The sequence below is a fragment of the Cygnus atratus genome, chromosome 12, assembly GCF_013377495.2.
Source record: "Cygnus atratus isolate AKBS03 ecotype Queensland, Australia chromosome 12, CAtr_DNAZoo_HiC_assembly, whole genome shotgun sequence".
Classification (NCBI taxonomy): Eukaryota; Metazoa; Chordata; class Aves; order Anseriformes; family Anatidae; genus Cygnus; species Cygnus atratus.
The window spans coordinates 16751578-16771194 of record NC_066373.1 but is presented as its reverse complement, the minus strand read 5'-3'; the positions used below and the strand labels follow the sequence as shown (position 1 = coordinate 16771194).

The window sequence follows — 19617 nt, the reverse complement described above, 5'->3', positions numbered from 1 at the left end:
TAGCTTTTTGTAATAACAGTTTTATTTAAGTGCATTTCCCTTTTAAAAATACAGTGTATTAAATCTGAAACTCATCACTTCAACACAGAATATAATATTCACATTTGTTCTGTAATTGGAATTAACGTAATAGGGTAACTGTCAATATATATTTTGTTACAAACTATGGTATGTTTATTTGGAGAAATGCAGTGAAAGGATGGATCAAACATTTAAGTTCAGTTACTTGCATTTGTTTTTCTGAAGATATTTAGGACAGAAAATTAATAGCTTTGGCAAAAAATCTGTGATTTACTCTATTTCTTTTCATGACAAAAAATGCCATCAACTAACTCATGTCATACAAGTATGATTGTATGAAAACCAATCATCATCATTTTACAGGTAGTTACAACTGTGCTTTAAGGGCTTCATGAGTTTGTACTGCCTTGAAGTGCATTATTCACTTTTGGAGAAAGAAGGGTTGTATCATATAACTCTGAAAGGCCATTTTGCAGTCATAAGATCCAGGTATTTATCAGGCCATTTGATTCACATATTGTAGGTAAAGCGTAAATAAATTAAAAAGGCATCACATGAAAAAGAGCACAGATTTTTTTTTTTTAAACAAAATGATTTATAGTCAGCTAAAAGATGATACACAGCTACATTGTAGTTCTTTATTGCCTATCTAATAGACACTTTAGAGAATTATTTGATCTGTTATGCATCCCTGCATAACTACCATCAACAATTTACAGTTTTCAGCCAAATATGGTTTACCCCTACCCCCTCCAACAACACAAAGCGATGCTGCAAGATCATTTATCTTCAGAAAATACTGACCTGTGATAATACTTGAGTCTGTGTCTGAGATTGTATTTGTGACTGGTGCTGCTGAGGTGCTGACTGAGGGCTCCCAATGGCAGGGATGGGAGATGTGATCTGAGAGGCTACTGGAGAGTGCTGCTGAGGAGAAGGCTGTGACTGGTGTTGCATATGCTGCATTTGCTGCTGCTGCATTTGCTGAAGCTGTATGTGCTGAAGCTGCTGTTGCATTTGCTGTTGATTAATTTGCTGCTGAAGATGCTGCTGCTGCTGCAAATGTTGTTGCATGTGGTGCTGGAAATGCTGCTGTTGCATTTGTTGTTGTATTTGCTGATGCATTTGATGCTGATGTAGCTGCTGTTGCTGCATCTGCTGCATTTGTTGCTGCTGGAGCTGCTGGAGCTGGTGCTGCTGGCTTTGCATTGAGGGACTTACTTGAGATGAAGATGGTGTTGCCACCATATTTGTTCCCATAGAGCTTATCAATGGAGCTGCAATGTTTGTTGGCATGTTTGGTGCAATGGTAACAGACGCTACAATCTGATTCATTGGCAGTCTCATGGTCAGAGGTTTTGGAGCAATTGCTCTGGGAAGGGACTGTTGAAGACTTTGAGGAGATGCCGATACTGTTGCGTGTTGAGAGAGGGAAGTATTCAGAATAAGGGAGGAAGACAAATTTGTGGATGCCAATGTTTGCTGGACAGAACGAATTGTCTGGGCCTCAGCAGACTCTGCAGCAGCCTGTGTTTGGAAAAGAAATTCAAAAACTTGTATTGGTAAGAACAGCCATCATCCCCTATCAAACTTAAAATAAATTATCAAAATCCCCTCCTGCTCTCTCTTGCTTCAATGTACGTAGTTCAGTGGGAAGGGGGAAGACTTTGCCCTCGAGAATTTATCCAATTATTGTAATGGTCCATTTAGGAAACACGGTTAGGAAACATCCTCCGAGTTGCCCACTTTCTTCATCCATTACAAGCTTTTACCACCTTGTTTCTTGTTTGTCCTCTTTCAATACTTAAATCTATCTGCTTGCACTTGAGGTATTTAGAAAGGTACAGATCCTGGCTCAGTAGGACCTGATCCATTTAAGTTATCCTGCGTTTTTAAAGAGAAAACTTTGTTTCTGTTTACAGAAAGTAAACAGTTACAGGGAAAGAAAAGTCACAGCTACTCAGGGAGACTTTTTCATCTTCAGTTTTCTATCAGGAAACATCAATCAGCAGTCTGAGAAAGGCCACTTTGATCCACTGATCCATTACATCACACCTTCGTCTGTTTCTGTACACAGTACCTCCAGTTCTTACCTGAATGCCAATTCTCTTTTGGACAAAAAAACCTCATGTGTGCCCTGGTTCAACACCAGAAATTCACAGTATATCTTTGGGCTGAAAGAGCCCAACACTCTCTATATACTTAACAACAACAACAACAAAACACTGTTCTTTGGGAGACAAATCCGAACAGAAGCATATCCCAATGCACCAATTATCATGGTATAAGAAGAGTGTACAAACACCCAGCTTCTCAAACTACTGCTTACAAACTAAAGCTCCAACAAGTAGGATCCATCTTGCATAGTTTTATACATCTGCATTGTACACAACATGTAACCTAGTTGCCTAGAATCCCTTTAAAGACAATGGAAAGAAAAACTCTCTTCCAGTACAATTAATTGACGTATTTTAGACATTTACCTTAGAATGTGTCAAAACTTGCCTCAGAAATGTCTATACTACCCCTACTCTCAACAAGAACCTTTGGTAACAAAGCTATAGCAAGGATGTCATAAGTAAGGAGAGATGAATTCTGGACTTTCCACCCTATCTTCTTGCAAGTCACTCAGCAACCCAGGTTTCACAGATTTAAGGAGAAAATACGATTTCTGATGTTTTTGAAAAGGGACTTTAGGACTGACAAGATAAATTCCCTCAAAGGTATTTAGAATTCCAGCTGCCATTTCACTTAGCATTGCATTATTAAAAACTTTGAGGATATTATCTAAGTCCTAGAAACAACAGAAAAACACAGCTATGTATGCCTAATTTCTGTTGTTGTATTTCTAAGCATTAATTAAAATACACAGCAACTTTCTATACAATTTACTAATGCTCTGCAGTTGTGTATTCAATAAGTATTCTTCATTCTCAGGAGGTGGATCTCATCAGTTTAGTCTATTGCTTTCTAGTGATCAAGGATATTTTTGTAGTTGATCTTTACGAAGTATTACAGGAGAAATAACCATCTTGATTTCCATACACATATCAGATGGACATAAACATACTTCTATTTACAATGTTCAGAAGCAACAGATATACAATCAACCCAGTGCTGGCAGCTAAAAAGGTAAATTCTCAAATAAGACAACAGAGCTTTGTTTTCTTCACATGAGTTTTATATTAACTAGGGATCCACTGCAATATTTAGTTCGGCTCACTGCCAGCTAGTCCATTTGTAAGTACTCTCCAAATTCAGAGCCACCAGACTTATTATTTTGCCCCCTCACCTGCAAGAAATACTTAAGCTTTGTCATACAGTAACTGCTCTCCAAGTCCATGCCAAACAAGTTTGTCTTTGGAGAAGTAGCACTTGAAGGAAGGAAATAAAAACCTCTGCAAATACCTTGTAAATCTTAATGTCAAAAGGTCGCTGTATTTTTCATGACTAAATTTTACTTCTATTGTGAAGTGTATTATTTTGCTTCCAAAGATAATGAATGATGTACGTTTACAAACTTATTGTTTGGTAATCATTATTGTGCCATTAGACAGATGAAATTTCTGTTGCACGGTTCAAGCAGCAGCACAATGACTTTTAGAACTGTATTACAGAAATCCTAAGATTCTACTTTTGTTTTGCATAACAGCACATCCCTGCCTCCATATTTAAAACAACATTGCCAAAAGCTAACTTGCATTATATTGAAGACATTATTAGGCTTACCTTGGAAACAAGGCTTGCTCTATAGGCTGCAAGTGCCTTTAGGTATTCTTTTTTGGCAGCTTCAGTTTTTCTTTTATAAACCTATTAAAAGAGACCACAATTTCACCAACTTCAGTTATTAAGAAGTTTTTGCCAGAATGTTCCCAGAATCACTTGCAAACAAACAAACAGCTCAGATTAAAAAACAGAAAACACTCCCTGGGAAGAAAAAGCCCACGTAATATTAAATATTCTTGCAGGTGGCCACAGACTTCCAGGTCTATGTGCTGGACTTTCACCACAATTTATGTCAATTTATCATGAAGGAAAAAACCTGCTCGAGCAGCAGACTGTTTGAAAAGACCAGCTATGCACACTTCACCTCCCTAGGAAATGATATTTTACTGACACTGAGTGTTTCAGATGCTGAAAAGTATCTGAAGTAGTATAAAGTAGAAAAAAAAAAAAGGCACCTAAGCGGTAATTTTGTTTGAAAAGTATTCAAACTGCACTTAAAAAAAAATCATACATTTAGAAAACGTGGTTCACAGAGTTTTGACAATTCACTTTCCCCAAAGCCAGTATTAGAGAATTCCACAGAGCTTAAGAAAAACAGTTAAGCACAAATTGAATAAATCTATATCTCTGATCATCAGTAAATTTAAAGTTCATCCTTAAATCATGATCATCATCTGTTAAATGATCATCATCTGTCAGACTATTAACTATGACTAGGAGCTGCACTGAGTATCAACAGGCAAAGAGCCCCAAAGGATTTTTTTCCAATCCATGTGCAGGAGTTATATGTGCATAGTAAGAAGAATAACCCTCAAGGAAGAACAAAACTCATCATTCTGTACCAAGTTTGAGTTGGAGATAACATTTCACACACAACATTGTAAAGAGGCACAGAGGATTGGCTTCAAAGGTCTGAAATCAACACGCTTTGTAACAAATTCATAAGGCAGATCAAAGGAAAGGTAAATGTGCTGTACCTTCCCCTTTCCTATTCTAACTTCTGATTAATAGGAAACAAGAGCTTTGAAATAGGAATCATCAAAAGATTGTCTTAACAGGACTCCAGGACAGTATCACCTGAGCTTTTTACAAACTGCCCTTTAAAATTTAAAGACAAAGGCATCCATTCAATATTACCTACTGGCTCTCATAACAAAATGCTTTTTAAATGCCAGATCTTCAGCAGGTTCAAAAAAATCAATGCAACTCTATAGAGTAAGAGGTCTACATCAGCAAGCAGTGTGCTCTGCTCAGAGCAGAGGTAGGAGGATTCTTTACAAGGATTACTATGTTACTTCTTGTAAGACATCCCTGCACCCCCTTTTTTTTTTTTTTTTTTTTACCTGTTTTTGTTCTTCTCCTAAACTGTCCCACATTGATGCCACTATTTTTGAAACCTCTCCAAACGTAGCATTCGGGTTCTGCCCTTTAATTGCAGCTTGTGTATCTCTGAAGAAAAGGGCATATGCTGACACTGGCTTTTGTGGCTCGTTGGGATCTTTCTTTTTCTTCTTCTTTGGAGTCTTGGGCTTCTTGCCAGAATCTGGGGCAGCTCTTTTTTCTCCAGTAGCCTGAGAAACAGCAATAACAGTCTACATATGCATGAAATATAAGAAGAATACTGAAAAATTATTGACAGTCTGGCTTACTAATATATGGATAAAACTACTGTGTAGGCAACATTTTGGAGAGTCCTGTTGGGCAAGCCTTCCTCCTACCAAATAGCATTACTCTCAGTTATTCTCATCAGATGTACTGGAACTAAATGTCTAAAGAGCCACCACCTATCGTAAGCATGGTTCAGAATCAATCGTACAAGCTTGACCTGAAAAAGTACACCCTGACACCCTGAATTTCTGTTAAAAAAAAAAAAAAAAGATTTAATCTATAGTGTGCTTTGAATAGGCAATCTATGTTTTTCCATTAAGATGCAATTCCTGCAGCACAGACTCAAAAGACAAGAGCTTGGAGGCATTTCCTGGCTCCCAGACCTAAGGCTGCCAGCTTTGACACGGGTCAGGGGTTAAAAAAACCTTACCCTTGAGGCAAGAAGCAGCAGCAGCTCTGCGCTCTCTCCCCACCTGCAGCGAACACCCCCTGTGCCCACCACCCACACCCAGTGCTCCCTGTGTGGGGTCAGGGGTCCCCCACACCTAATACCTCCTCCTGCCCCAGGAACAGGGGAACCTGGAGTAGCACCTCAAGGATGGGGGTACCTCCAGTCCTTGTTGCACCTCATGTCCCATACCCTCTTCTGGTGAATGACTTATGGCAGCAAAGGATGTTGTGGCTCTAAATATACCTCTCACAGTCCTTTTACTTTGATATTTTCAGGATCCTGTACAATACTCTTTCCTTACACACGATTTCCATTAACTTAATGAGAAAACCTATCACGGAACAGTCTAAGTTAACCTTTTAAATATACTGCTATAATCAGATTTTTGCTCTATTTTGTTGTTATTTTTTTCCCATTTCTAATAAGTTAAACTGTAAATTAACTACACTTTCAGATAGAAGAAAGCTTATTTTATTTCTTTCTGAACACACCATATTTTCAATGACTCCAATGAACACTGATACAACAAAACTGTCCAAAGTTGATGAGCAAAGAGATTCACCAGATCTATAAATCTGAAATGGATTATTAATGTATTCAGCTGAAAATAGACAGATATGCATATTCTGACCTCTGCTATCTTGGAGGTGTCATGGAAACTTCCTAAGAAGCTAAACAGCAAATGAGTCACATATCCCACAATACAGTAAAGTGTGTGTTTTATATGACCACACTGCAGCAGGGATGACATTGCCACATTCATGAAAACACAGAATATAGACATGTAAAGCTTACTCACTACAAAGCACAGAATAACTTACTCTATTTGATTCATCTGCATCTTCTTCGTTTATAGAGCTGGATGGGGAAGGAGTGGCTGATTTACTTGCAGGAGGGGAGGGAGAAGTGTGTGGCAAGTTAGTGCCTCCTAAATTTAGCCCCAGCTGTGCGCTTAGCTGAGACTGGTTAATGGTGGTGAGCTGAGAGGGAGGCATAATTCCTGAATGAGCAGCATCAGTCATGTGGACAATGGATCTCATAATCAAAGAATGGTCTTGGCGGTACTGAGAAACTTGTGTGTGACTCTGATCCTGAAAGAGATTGAAACAGTATTTATTCATTAACAGTGACCATATAGCATTAGCAAGTAAGGTTATTTTTACAAACTCACGCAACTGAAACTGTCTGCTTGTGGTTTGTTTTGTTTCTTTTAACAAATTAAATACATTTTTAATAAATAAAACGCAGCAACAGTTACCACACTTGCTTCAGACTTTGCTTGTCCCCCAGTCATATTTTGGGGGTAATAAAAACTGTATTTCCCCATTTTTAAACATTTTTTTTCTCTTGATGCCATGTGAAATACCCACATAAACAACTGGCTGACTGATGACACAGGGAAAACATTGCAACTGAGTAGACATACTGCTGTCAAATGCAGAAAGCAAACAAAACAGGGAGGGAGTGCGGAGAGAAAAGCATCTTCCTTTACTGACATTCAATTATTCATAGCTGTTACCAGTAACAGCAGTAGGTATAAAACAACCCTGTTTAAAATAACTTTTAAATCCCCTTCAGACAAAGAACATCACCCTGCCACATCTCGAGTGCAGACGCAGCAGCACTCTAGAAAACTGTTCAAGTAATCCTAATCGCTCCTAAAATTCCTTTTTTGCCAACACCATCCAAAATGATATGTTTTTATCTTTAATCCAACAATCAAACACCTGTGGAAGTAGCAAGCTACGCACCAATCACCAGTTTATTTTTCTTGTACTTCATGTCTTTGAAACTCAAGTGCTTGCATGTTTTTGTCTCTACTGTTTCTTGAGGGCAAGTCGTCTTCTTCATCTACACAACACTTATCACAGTTGTAAATAAAAGCAAGTCAGACCCCAAATGTAAAAGTCAACTGGAATCTGACTATGAACAACTCCGTTTTGTTATTTTTTAACCACACACACACCAATGCACAATAAGGGAACATTTAAGTAGAAGATTTTTAAACCGGTTAGTAAGTGAAGAGAATAAATAGCTCACAAATTGATTTAGCAACTTGACCAATCTATAGCCATTGTTCAAACAGACACAACCATGAGAAGTACGCTAGATTTTGAAAACTCCTTCATTATTAATAACCCACATTATTAATAACCTAATTAGTAGCAGGTACAATGACCCTTAATGAAATGCCACTGAGCAAAACTGCAATGCTGAGATCCCAGCATAGAGCCCACCTGACTTCCACAGCAGATTATAACTTTTCCAGTGCTCTCTTATTAAGTTTGTATAAGCTCAGATTGGTGTTCAAAAATCTGTATCAACACTGAGGTTTATCCCAAGTGACTTTGCTCTTACTCTTTCCCAGTGGAAGCAGTGGGCTCTGTGCTCCTGGAAACCTCTCATCTGGGACAAGTGCAGTAGTACAAAGAAGCGATGGCACTTGTTAAAGAAGAAGCTTGCCCTGCCTCATCCATCTTATGTGTGAGTGCTGCAGCACACCACTTCCTTATAGCAGTAACTTATTAATTCTGAATTTGGCATGCCTGTGTCTTTCTGCTGAAACCCAGATATAGAAAAGAAAGCCTTTGTAGCATAAAAGCACACGTATTGTGTTGCAACTGGACCCAGTACAAATGAAGAACATGCTCATGATCCAGGTCCTATATGCTAGGTCTCATCTTCATTTTCCCCCTGCTTGCCAAGTCATTGCTCTCGGTTCATCATCCATACTGCACCATGCTGCTTTTCCTACTTCTTAAGGTCTTTTAATATTTTCAGTAAAGGAGCATAGTTCCTTAGAGATGAATGCATGTGCCAAAAGTGAAGCACTGATACAGAAAGATCAAAACATCAGACTTACTGGCTGAAAATACCCATTTGCTTCAGGGCACCTTTCTGTGAAAATTTACAACCGTTAACTAGAGGGTCATTTTGATTCAGAATTGTATTGGCAGCAGCATCTGGAAGTCATTCAAAGTCTTCTTAAAAGGATATCACTTTCTGCATATTACTCCATTCCTTTCTAGTTTACAGACATTGCTTTATTGCATTAAGAAAAAAAAATGTGTTGTTAAAGCAAAGGTGGAGATCTTCAGAATTACCTTCTCTCATAAAAAGCAACTTTCTTCATTATATTTTAGGCAGTATTTTCGTAAGGCTGTTCTATGGCCTAAAAGACTAGCCTTTGCTCTCTCCATTGTTACACAAAACAGGCTTTTGGGCCTTTACACAAAGGCAACGAAATATGATGACATGGGTTACAAACGATTTACTCTTAAGTCTTGTCATTTCAGTTGCATCTATGATTTTATTGAGACTAAATTCTCTTGACTTGCATTGACCCAGAATCTAATTTTATACAAAAGCCCATGAATTCTTAACTGTCACTTCTTTTGAGGCTACGTCTGAGGCTATTTTATGCTTCTGTGTTTTTTCATCAACTTATTTAATTCCTGTTTTTCTCTTCTATACCTCTTCCCAATTTTTAATCTTTAAAAACTTCACTAGAAGCTAGTAGTAGAAACAATATCTTGTAATTGGCTCTCTAGCACCAAGCAGGTAAGACTTACTATATAAAAGAAGATACTTTATAACATTTCCAATCTTTTCTCATTACATCTTATGTGCATATGATAACTAGGAATTCATCTATTTTCTGCACTTGGAATTAAAGTTATGTGGCTAATCAATACAAAAAAAAAAAAAGGAATGGGAATTTCATTTTTATTTTGCGGTTTGGTGTTGTGGGCCTCAATAGCCTCTGCTATCTGCAGAAGAGCTTTCAGACAAGGAAGCATAGGCCATTGTTTATGGCTGTACAGTGGTTTGGTATGTAGCTAGAAAGCAGAGTGGTCGATAGTAACAATGAGGTTCACAGCATTTGTATATAAATTCTGAGCAAACAAAATCTATCTAAGGAGGAGTATATAATCAAGAAAGCAAGTTTTCCATCAATTATCTCACCTCTTAGTTTTTTCCTTATTTTACAAAGACCAGTATTGAACCAAAAGGATCCGCATTTCATTATGCATGAAATGTTAAACAAAGAAATGTTTAACAACAACAACAAACATCTTATATCAAGAGAACACATGGAAATGCAATTACAGTAAAACATCCACAAGACACCCTAATTATATTACTACATAAAAATTGAAAAGGCAAAGCTTGTGCATTCAAAATAATCCACTGAGAATACTGTGAAAATTTTAGAGAGTAACACATGCTCATTTCTTACATAAACTTAACTAGAAGTAGAAGCAGTATGTAAGCATTACGAGCATCATAAGCATTCAGGATTTTCATCACATTATGCAGAAATGACAGATTAGTTCTGAAAAAAAATAAATCATGGACTCCTCACGTGAACAGAAGGAAGTGTTGAGTGAACCTGATATGCTGTACTGTTTTGGACTGAAGTTATGCAAAACTTGGTGATATTAACATACAGTCAGGCACAACTCAACCACTGTTTTACTCAGCTTGACAATCAAACAAGGACTTAATGGATGAAATGGAAAACCAAAGAGAAATGACTTGTGTGATTCCTCTGCAGACTGAAGTGACAGTCTCAGATCTCTGTTTCTATTGTAATCCTACATAGTGCTGCAAAAAAATATGGTTCAGATAAATTTACTGAGGGAAATGCCAGCCACCTCTCTGGTCTCTTCAATTATACATATTGATTTATTAAAGAAAAAAATTAAAAAGCAAAATATGGTCCAAAATGTTTTCCCCTCTGAAAATTAATTGACTTTGTCATCATTCCTGAATAGCTCCAATAGCACCCATTATGAAGAGTTTCATCATTTGATGTGTTGAAGACATCAAAGGCACCATGAGGTTATCCATCCAACAAATTATCCTACTTTCAACTATTCTAATCTATTTAGAGAGTCACATCAAAGAAGTCCTATTTAGTCATATTTAGAAGTCATGCCAAAGGACATCTCACAGCATATGCAAAATATGTAGATTGTTTTAGTTTGATCTGCAGAAGTATAAGTTCTCGAAATTTGATAAAAATCAATTCCTCTACAGCCAGGAAAGCAAACAGAGTAATGAGACTTTAATTTAAGGTGTGAACTCTAATACTTTAATTTATACAGTGTATACAGTTACAGGTGTTTTTCAACAATTTCTGTACCTCATCCAGCCAAAGTGAAACATACCCCTGAGAAACAAGGGAAAAACTATGGTAATAAAGGATAGTTCCTTCTTCTGATACCAAGTCATTAGGCATCCAGTAGATAATAGAGCCACTAACAGAGCTAGTATTTATTTTGATAGATAAATGGTACAGAGGGCCAGCCATGACTTCTAGAGATGTCGTAATTTCCACTTATCCTGCATTTTGAGTATTGTTTGCAGACAATAGTTTTATCCTGGATTTCTACACTGACAAAAGTTCGAACTCCACAAACATTCAACAGGATATATGAAATGTAACTAGGAAAATACTTTTTAGACCATTTTGTGTAATAATGGAGTCTCGATTAAAATCAATGTCTACAATATTCAATCACGTAAATAGGCAACACCTCCACCAAGATGTAGGGCTGGGATCTGACCCTATACTGCATGAGCCAGATTTTTAAGAAAAGTGGTCAAGTCTGTGGTAAATCTGCCAACAAAAAAAACTACGCAAAAGCTAACATTTATGTTTATGCTCACTGTGCCCTGAGTTTTGGAAGTTGACTTAAAACATTATATATTATTTTGCCTTAGGAATTTGTCACTGTCAATATAACATAAGCTGATGTAATACTTTGAAGTATTCGAGTTGAAGCAAATGCACTTCAATGTAAAGAGTGGAATCCTCAGTTGTGCTTGTCTGTAAATTACTCCCTTTAGTTTTGGGCATGTCAGCATATCTCCAGAAGAAATCCTCAATACTCTTTTTCTCCACAAGCAAAATAGAGATAAAAGAATCCATTAATCTAAATTTTTACAAGATTGGAATTCGCTGCCAGTCAAAACAAATCAAACTAACAGGATGCTTTTCTCTGTCAGAGATTAAATCCTTACTTAATAGAGTATAAAACAGTTGCACTTGGTAACGCCACCACTGAAGAAGTGTCCTTCCTCTCCCCCCTTCAGATACTGTGATCAGTGATGATCTGTCAAACTACAGTTATCAGGAGATCCACTACAAGCAGCAGCTTCTTTTTTCTAGCAATGAGAACACTCCTAGGTTTTCCTTTGTGTCTCTGTAGTAAAGTAAACCTTACCTAATTTAATTCCCAAATAAAGACTACAACAACAAACAGTACATGTCAGAGAAAAAAAAATGATGTCTGCAGATGGATCTGAAAGATTGGTTGGTGACAGAAGGCTTACGCACATTCTGCTGCCTGAAAGACATCAAGAGCATGCAATCTCCTGGTCTGTGCGCTCCCCCAGTCCCAATACATCAGAAATTACTGTTTTCTGTTCACACAGAAAGAGCACATAACCCAGAGAAGGGGCACGAAGGAGGAAAAAAAAATAACATTAGGGCCCACTGATTCATTCCTCAAAACTGAGCAACTATCTCCTTTTTTTCCGTCAGTCTCAGATGTCTGTAGAAATTCCTCTGTCTAGAAATAAATCTCTTGCTATATGATTTTCTTCTATGGCTACCACCTCCAAACTAATTTACCATGTTTTCTTTGAATCTTTCTCATCTACTGTCCCTTGATTTTCTTTTTTTTTTTCCCCATGCTTTTCTTTCAGGTCAGTGACCCCTCCTGTGGCTGGTGTTCGTTCTACCCCTGGGCAGCGCAGAACTTCTTTCTCAGCAGACAGCCTGACCCGTGATGTCGGGTGGTTACAATGCTGAGAGACCACCAAATGACAAATTAAAATGATTCCTTTTATGGAATGACATTCGGGGAGCAGGCAGGAGGAGCACACCTACGCCAGGTGGTGCAGCACCACCTCAGAGATGCGGCTGGTGCCAAGAGATGGAGCCAAGCAGCCTGGGCACCTGCCACACTGAGACGGCCCTGAGCCCCAGCTCTGGCTCCCCCTGCCCCGCTGCTCCGTGTCCCCACCAGTACCAGCTTGTTCACAACAGGCTCAGGTATCTCTAACATAATGCTGCATTACATGGTGAGGAATCACTAAATGCTCACAGCTGGGCAAAATCACACAGCCAAAGCAAGCAATAAAAGACTTTCCTCATAATGCTCATAATGCTTAAGCATGTCACCCAGCCAGCCTGGCACAGAGCTCTTGTGGTTTGGGGGCCTCATTCTGACCAATCTACTTTACTGTCAAACCACATCTGTCTGAAAGATGACCCGAAACGTTCCTCTTACAGTCCCCAAAGTGGGCTGAAGGGGCAATGCTTCTTGGTTGTCCCTGCTGCATGTTGAGCCTTTCTGTTCTGAAAGGGCCTCTGCTCTTGCAGATGGATGGCACCTTGGGCTTGCTGAAGCCACCCACAGCGGCCACTACTGATGCTTTAGCATCACCTCATTCACAACTTATTTATAGTTCAAGTTTTACACCACTTTGCAGACACTTTTAAAAGCAGGTACCCTGCTCCTTCCCCGCCCTCCCCGGCTGCCTACCATACTTTAAGCCATTCTGAATCACACTCCTTTTGGACATGGGATCCAACAGCATGATCACAAGGCACCTGTGACTCAGATCACAGATCTGGGCTCTGATCTGATCAGTCTGCTGGCACGAGGAGCTTCTATCCAAATTAGCAGTACAAGCTTAGGTCTGCTGTATGCAAACAGCGAAGGCACATTGCAAACAAACACTGGAGAGTTGAAATGAAGTCCTGCAATGTCAGATAAGTGCTGTTAGCAGTTTTGTTACAACCTCTGCAACTCCAGGTGCTTCAGCTACCAAATCAAAGGCAGACTTCAAAGGTCCTTATTATGCAGAAAGCATCATGGGGAGAGACTGCAAGGAAGCATGACAACTGACAAACATTACCAAAGGTAACAAATTGTGTGAGAAATGTGGCGGGGGGGGCAGGGAGGGACAAACGACACTCAGGTGTTAGGTGGCATTTGTTTAACACTGCCGCAAGTGCTGGTAGTGATGTGTTGTGCTTTTGTCTTTGGGATTTTTGCTGTCTTCTGTTTGTTTTTTTTTTTTAAGCAAATCAAGAAAAGTAGGTCTCATTATCTTCCATATTATCAGAACCAAGCTTTTTTTTTTTCCCCCTTTTTTTTTCCAGCTACCTGGCAACATCGAATATAACCTAAAACTCTACAAAGACTCCATATTTCTTTATAGCTTGAGAACTGGAGGTGAAAGCTGAGTATTGGGTAAGCTGTCCATGAGGAAATGTGGCTGGTAACAGTAGAGAACAGGAGGAATTGCAAAGGCAGTTTTCAACTGACCCAAGAATGAGGGGGGCTGGACCCAATGTAGCCTTTGTCCAGGTACAACACATGCAGCAGACCAGCACCAGCACCTGCCTCATCTGGCTGACTTCAGGAAGCAGCAGGTCAGGGTTTGCTCACACCTGACTTGAAACTCAGGAGGCAGAAGAGTTCAAAGCCATGGCCCAGGCTTAAGACACAGCTGGTGCCCATGGTCAGGTATGTCCACACTCCCTCTGAGCTCACTTCTTAGGCGTATCGCCAGTTCCTGACAGCTTCCTGGTGGATGCAGCACTTTCCGCGCCTTCATTTGGCACCTACCAGTATCTTGTGGAGTTAATGGATCCTGATGTAGGCATTATGAATATCACGCAGGCATAGTCTTTTTTTCCCAGACTCTTCGTGTATTTTTCTTTTTCCACGTGGAAGTCCCTCATAGCTGGGTAGGTTAATAACCTGCTTCCACTATTTTTCCCCCCAACACCCGCGGTACCTACTATTCAGACAGGTGTCTTTGGGAACGGCTGCCGCTGTTTCCTACAGACAGGTCCCTTCCCATGGTTGCTCGGACAGGAAATAGTTTACACCGACCATCAGACGACAAATAAAGATTCGGTTAAGGATTTTGTTCTGCTTTGAATTACCAACTTTTGAAAAGAACACGAGAATCCGTTTCCTTCTCCAACCATAGCAGCTCATTAACAGATGGCCTATTGTCTCTGTATCGATGAGAAAGGAGGAAAGAGCACGTCTCACAGAAAAGTGACTATATTATCTACTCTAAGCATTACAATGTCACTGAGGACATAAGAATCTACACACTATTAAAAACTCTATTATTCAGTATATCATTAGGCTGTGCTGTCTTCATCTCCCGTGGAAGTTGTAGCAGTTTCTGTACAGAAACAACTGCTGCCTATGGCCTGCGGGGCTGCAGCCCATTGTCCACCTCCCCCGGGGCCCTGTGAAGTGGGCATACATGCTCTCTGAACGGTGACTAAAAATGCACAGCTATGTCATTAGATGCAAAATATTTAACCATATACAAATTAAAAAATATATATATTAAAAATCTCTGTAAAGACTTGAAAGCTCATCAGTGATGCCCATAGCTCAAATCTGCAGGCAGAAGACAGAGGGCCACACTTCCTGCCTGGTAACAGGCACCGGAGCTACAAAATCGCAAATGAGCCCTAACAGCCTAATTTCATGAAGCATGAGCCACCGTTTGAAAGATTCTGCATATGACCAGATGTCACCTATCTGAGCCACGAGAACATCATCTAATTTGTGATTACTTAGTTTTGAGATTATTTTTTCCTGGTACCACAAATTATTAGAAACAGCCACAATGTCCAATGCAAACCAGATTTATGATGTTAATCTGGAACTTGAGTTCAGTAGCCCACCTTCCTCAAAGGACAAATACAGGTAAGAAAACTGTGAAGATAATCCCTAGTAAGAATAGCTGCTATTCCTATAAATGAATAATTTTAACCTCCCAGAATTAGTTGCATGTTTTGGATTATAGATGACAATAAACACCTTCATAACAATAACAAGCGCTTGTTTTAAAAGACCGTTCCAGGCCTTAAACACATTAATGACCCATGAAACAACTGCTTCATCTGCAACACATTAAACAATGTTGTTATAATGTTATATTAATTGAAAACCTACTGCATTCTCTAAATATAAGATTACAGACTGGATATTCGAAGAGACATTTACAAAGTAGTTTCTTTGTAAAAGGAAAATTAAACATATAAATTAAAGCCGTGCAGGTGAGTAGTGAAATAATTATCTTGAAAGCAATTTTTAATCTTCTGTTAATCTGTCCCTTGAAAAGTTAAATTAATAATCTGAGAATAAACTCTGTAAGATTTCAACCTTTACATAAAAGGTACCACTATCTTGAAACATTAGTAATATTTCTGTTTTATGCAGCCTTTAATAAGCTGAAATTTGCAACTTGGATCTTTAAAGCCACATCATTGCGCTGTTTACTTAAAAAGCCTTCTTGAAATAAAAGCAATAGCCACCACCATGCCTTTAGTTTGAGCACAGCGCCACTCTTAACTAGTAATGTAATTAAAGATGAGCTTATTCCACTATGAATTAGCCATATCTGTGCAGAATCCTGAATGCACTGAAAGCACTGCAACAATTATAAAATATAAACAGGCTCAAATCTTCATCAAATAGGAAACACATTTTCTCCAGCAGCATAAAGAATATAGGGAGCAATACATGTAAAATTATCAGTCTGGTTTTTTAACATCTGTACTTTTTTGAATAAAAGAAAAAAATCAGACTGAAAAGAGACAATTATTTTACTGTCTGTTTCTTAGATACCAGAAAGAGAATTTTGAAATTCATCAAAGCTAACCTTCTGTTATGTACAACAGGCTAAGCTGAAAAGAATGTTAACAAGTTCAATTTTCATTCAATCAGCACTACTGCTCTCTGAAATGTTTCATTGCAGGAAAGAAATAAAAATAATCTATATGGTAATTATGAGGATGAATCCCCCAGTAACTTTCAGCTACATGAAAGGTCAGTTCTATTCAAGATATTTTATCAGTCCCCTGCACATACTCCTGTCCTGTCATTTTAAATCTGAACAGCATTTTATTTTCCCATTTACAGCTACCTGCAGAATTAAGTACTTAAGCCAAATAAGAAAAAAAAAAAAAAAAAGAAATGTTGAATGCTGGCAAAGGCTATAATAGCATGGAGATAAATCGTTCAGCTGCTCTCTCTCAAGCCTCTGGGGCTGCAGATTTTTCTTCTCCTGGTGCACTGTGGGTATTCAAAACTTGTTCAACATGATTTCATTTCATTTCAGGCACTGCCTGAGAAAACTAAATTACAGAATCAATCATACAGAAGGTCAGAGTGAGACTTCATTACAAGTATTGCATGCTTGCATGAATATCTTTCATTTATGACTGACCCAATATGTCACAATAGCTGTCTAGTAAAAATAATCCACTTTCTGAAATTGATGTACTACTGATGTCAATGCTACTCAGCAGGCTGGGCAGATTATAGAGAGGTGTTAAAAAAAGGAACCCTCAGGAGCACAAGTTGTAGTTTTACAGAATTGCCACAGTTTGCAGATTAAAATAATTTTTCTATGGTCAGCTCAACAGAAAACAGAGCATTAATATAAAATGCTGGGGGTTGATTTTTAATGAGGATATTCCTGTTGATTTCTATTTACTTATATTCAAGCATTTATAAGAATAATATTTGCATCATTTAAATCCGTATGTTCTTTGGAGTCAAACGTACATCAGCACTTCACTTTTCAGTGATTTTTTTTTTAATATAAGGATTTTTTTGTATATTATTAAAATATGAAAACCTTCCTTCATTTTCCACCTTTTTTTCTTGCTATTGTCTGTTTTTAAACGTAAAAAAATGCTGTTAAGTAAGATAAATGTGTTGTGTTTGTTGCCAATAATAATGAAGTTAATCAGCATTGTGACAAATTGTCACTCCTTCCACGGTGTAATTCAGTGTGCCTGGATCCAGCTCCTCTGTGTCCAGAACTGCCTTGTTCTTAATACGATGAGCAATTGTTAACTCATCAATACAAGCTTTTAATAATTGCTAGGCCACATTTATACAGTGAATAAATATCTTCCTTGCACTGTGAATGAATTTTTCAATATAACAATGCACAAAGAATATGTTAAAAAGAATTTTTTTTTTGTCTGTCTTCCTGTGGGAAATATGTGAGATACTTGCAGAAGTATTATGAAGTAGCTAGCCAACTCCATACCCTAAGGGAGACATAGGAAAACCTTGACATAACCTATTTTTAACCATGCCTCTGGTGATTCTGCATTCAAGTTTATAGGTGAACATGTCAGGTAGTACATAGCAAAAAGCCAAAGACACACAGTATTAATCATAATTCTGTCCGAGCCCATTTTATTTTTTCAACATTTGTGATTTAAAATCTCATGACATTTCTTCAAGGTGAAATTCTTCTACTGGACTTTTCAACAGGGTAGGACTACATTTATCTAAATTGAATATGGCTTACAGTAAAGCTCTCTAATGCTTCACAAGATAACCAATAAACTCAATGCAGTTCATATTAAAAAAAAAAGAATTAAGTTTGTATTCAGCTAAAGAAGCTTTAGTGATTAGCAATACATTATTAATACAGCCTTTAAATAAGACTATCATAGTATCGCTGGATAAGAACATTGTTCTATAAGTGTATATGAACATCATAATTATTTTACAGCCCCATCTTTAGTTCTTTCAGATATAGTAAATTCAATTGACCATGAAATGAAATTTCATAGTCAAAATGCCTCCTTTACATTTTTTTTATTGCTGCAATAAAGTTTTTATAGCTCCAAGGCAAGGTAATTCATGAAATGTCTAATTTAAAGATGAATTCTAATATTATTAATAAATATTTACCAGTTTAATAAAGTGCACATTTTTCACCTAAAATATGATGTACTGTTTTCATTTTCTATTATTAAAATACAGATTAATGGCTGGAAAATTTGAGAACTAAGGAGCATTATGTGAGTTCAGGGGAAACCTATGCAAGGACCCCGTGTTAGTATTTTTAAAATTCCTGATGTCACCCAGCATTTATGAGCAGAGGAGAAAAAGATCACTGACTAAAACGCAGTGGTAGGGGTCACTCCATCTCACAGAACAAAACAAATCTAGCAGTTGTCAGGAAGTGTCTGACACATGAACCTCCCTGCGTGGCTCCTCTGTATCAAATCCCCCCATTCCTCATCAATTCTCTGTGACAAAACTGCACACAAGTCCCAAAACCACAGCTTTGAAGTGGCAGTCACCCTCGAAAATATCACTGGATTATTGGGATATGAAGGCAGGAGCTTCTCTAGATCTTCCCTTTGACCAATATGGGAAGAAATTCTTACCATTGCAGTCAATGTAAACCTTGACTTAATGGAAGAATGGCATTCAGTGAAAATATGCAAAATGATAAGGCAACTCGAGGTCAGGTTACAAACCACTTGGTAACACTGGGGGGACTCTCTCACATGTAACACAAGACTGATCCAGCTTATGGTATTTATTACATATTCCTGAATAAGTTTCTTTGCATTCAGCACACATGCACTCCACTGCTTCAGTTTTCAGGCATAACATTCCTGACTCTAAAGTTTTATTATTTTTTTCTGTGTTTGGCACTCAGTATGTCACCCAACATGGCCAGGGCATAAAAAAGCCCATGCATAATAAGATCTGAAAAGAAGTATCATATCCTTCAAGGCCTGTTTCAGGCAGTCCCTGCTTTGTGCCTGTGGAGTTACTGAACTTTGTACCTCCTAAAGAGTGAGCGGTTTGTGCTTACTTCTGTATTAGGGCTAGCTACTCTTCATTACCTCAAAGGAAACATTAAACTTTTAAATGAAGCCGGAAGCCTGGAAAATTCCTGAGAAATTTACTGTGTGTTGATTTGTAATTCTT

General features: G+C 38.2%; 1 protein-coding gene across 1 annotated transcript in view; it reads right to left on the bottom strand.

The window, feature by feature from the left end:
- Nucleotides 1-810: 810 nt before the first annotated feature.
- The window catches only part of TOX3 (TOX high mobility group box family member 3), a 75199-nt gene continuing 56392 nt past the window's right edge, over nucleotides 811-19617 (bottom strand). The window contains exons 4-7 of the mRNA XM_035543617.1: nucleotides 6628-6897; nucleotides 5091-5318; nucleotides 3751-3831; nucleotides 811-1548 (exon numbers count right to left, since the gene is read on the bottom strand). Of these exons, the coding sequence (XP_035399510.1) occupies nucleotides 811-1548; nucleotides 3751-3831; nucleotides 5091-5318; nucleotides 6628-6897 (1317 nt within the window). The remainder of the gene's footprint in view (nucleotides 1549-3750; nucleotides 3832-5090; nucleotides 5319-6627; nucleotides 6898-19617) is intronic.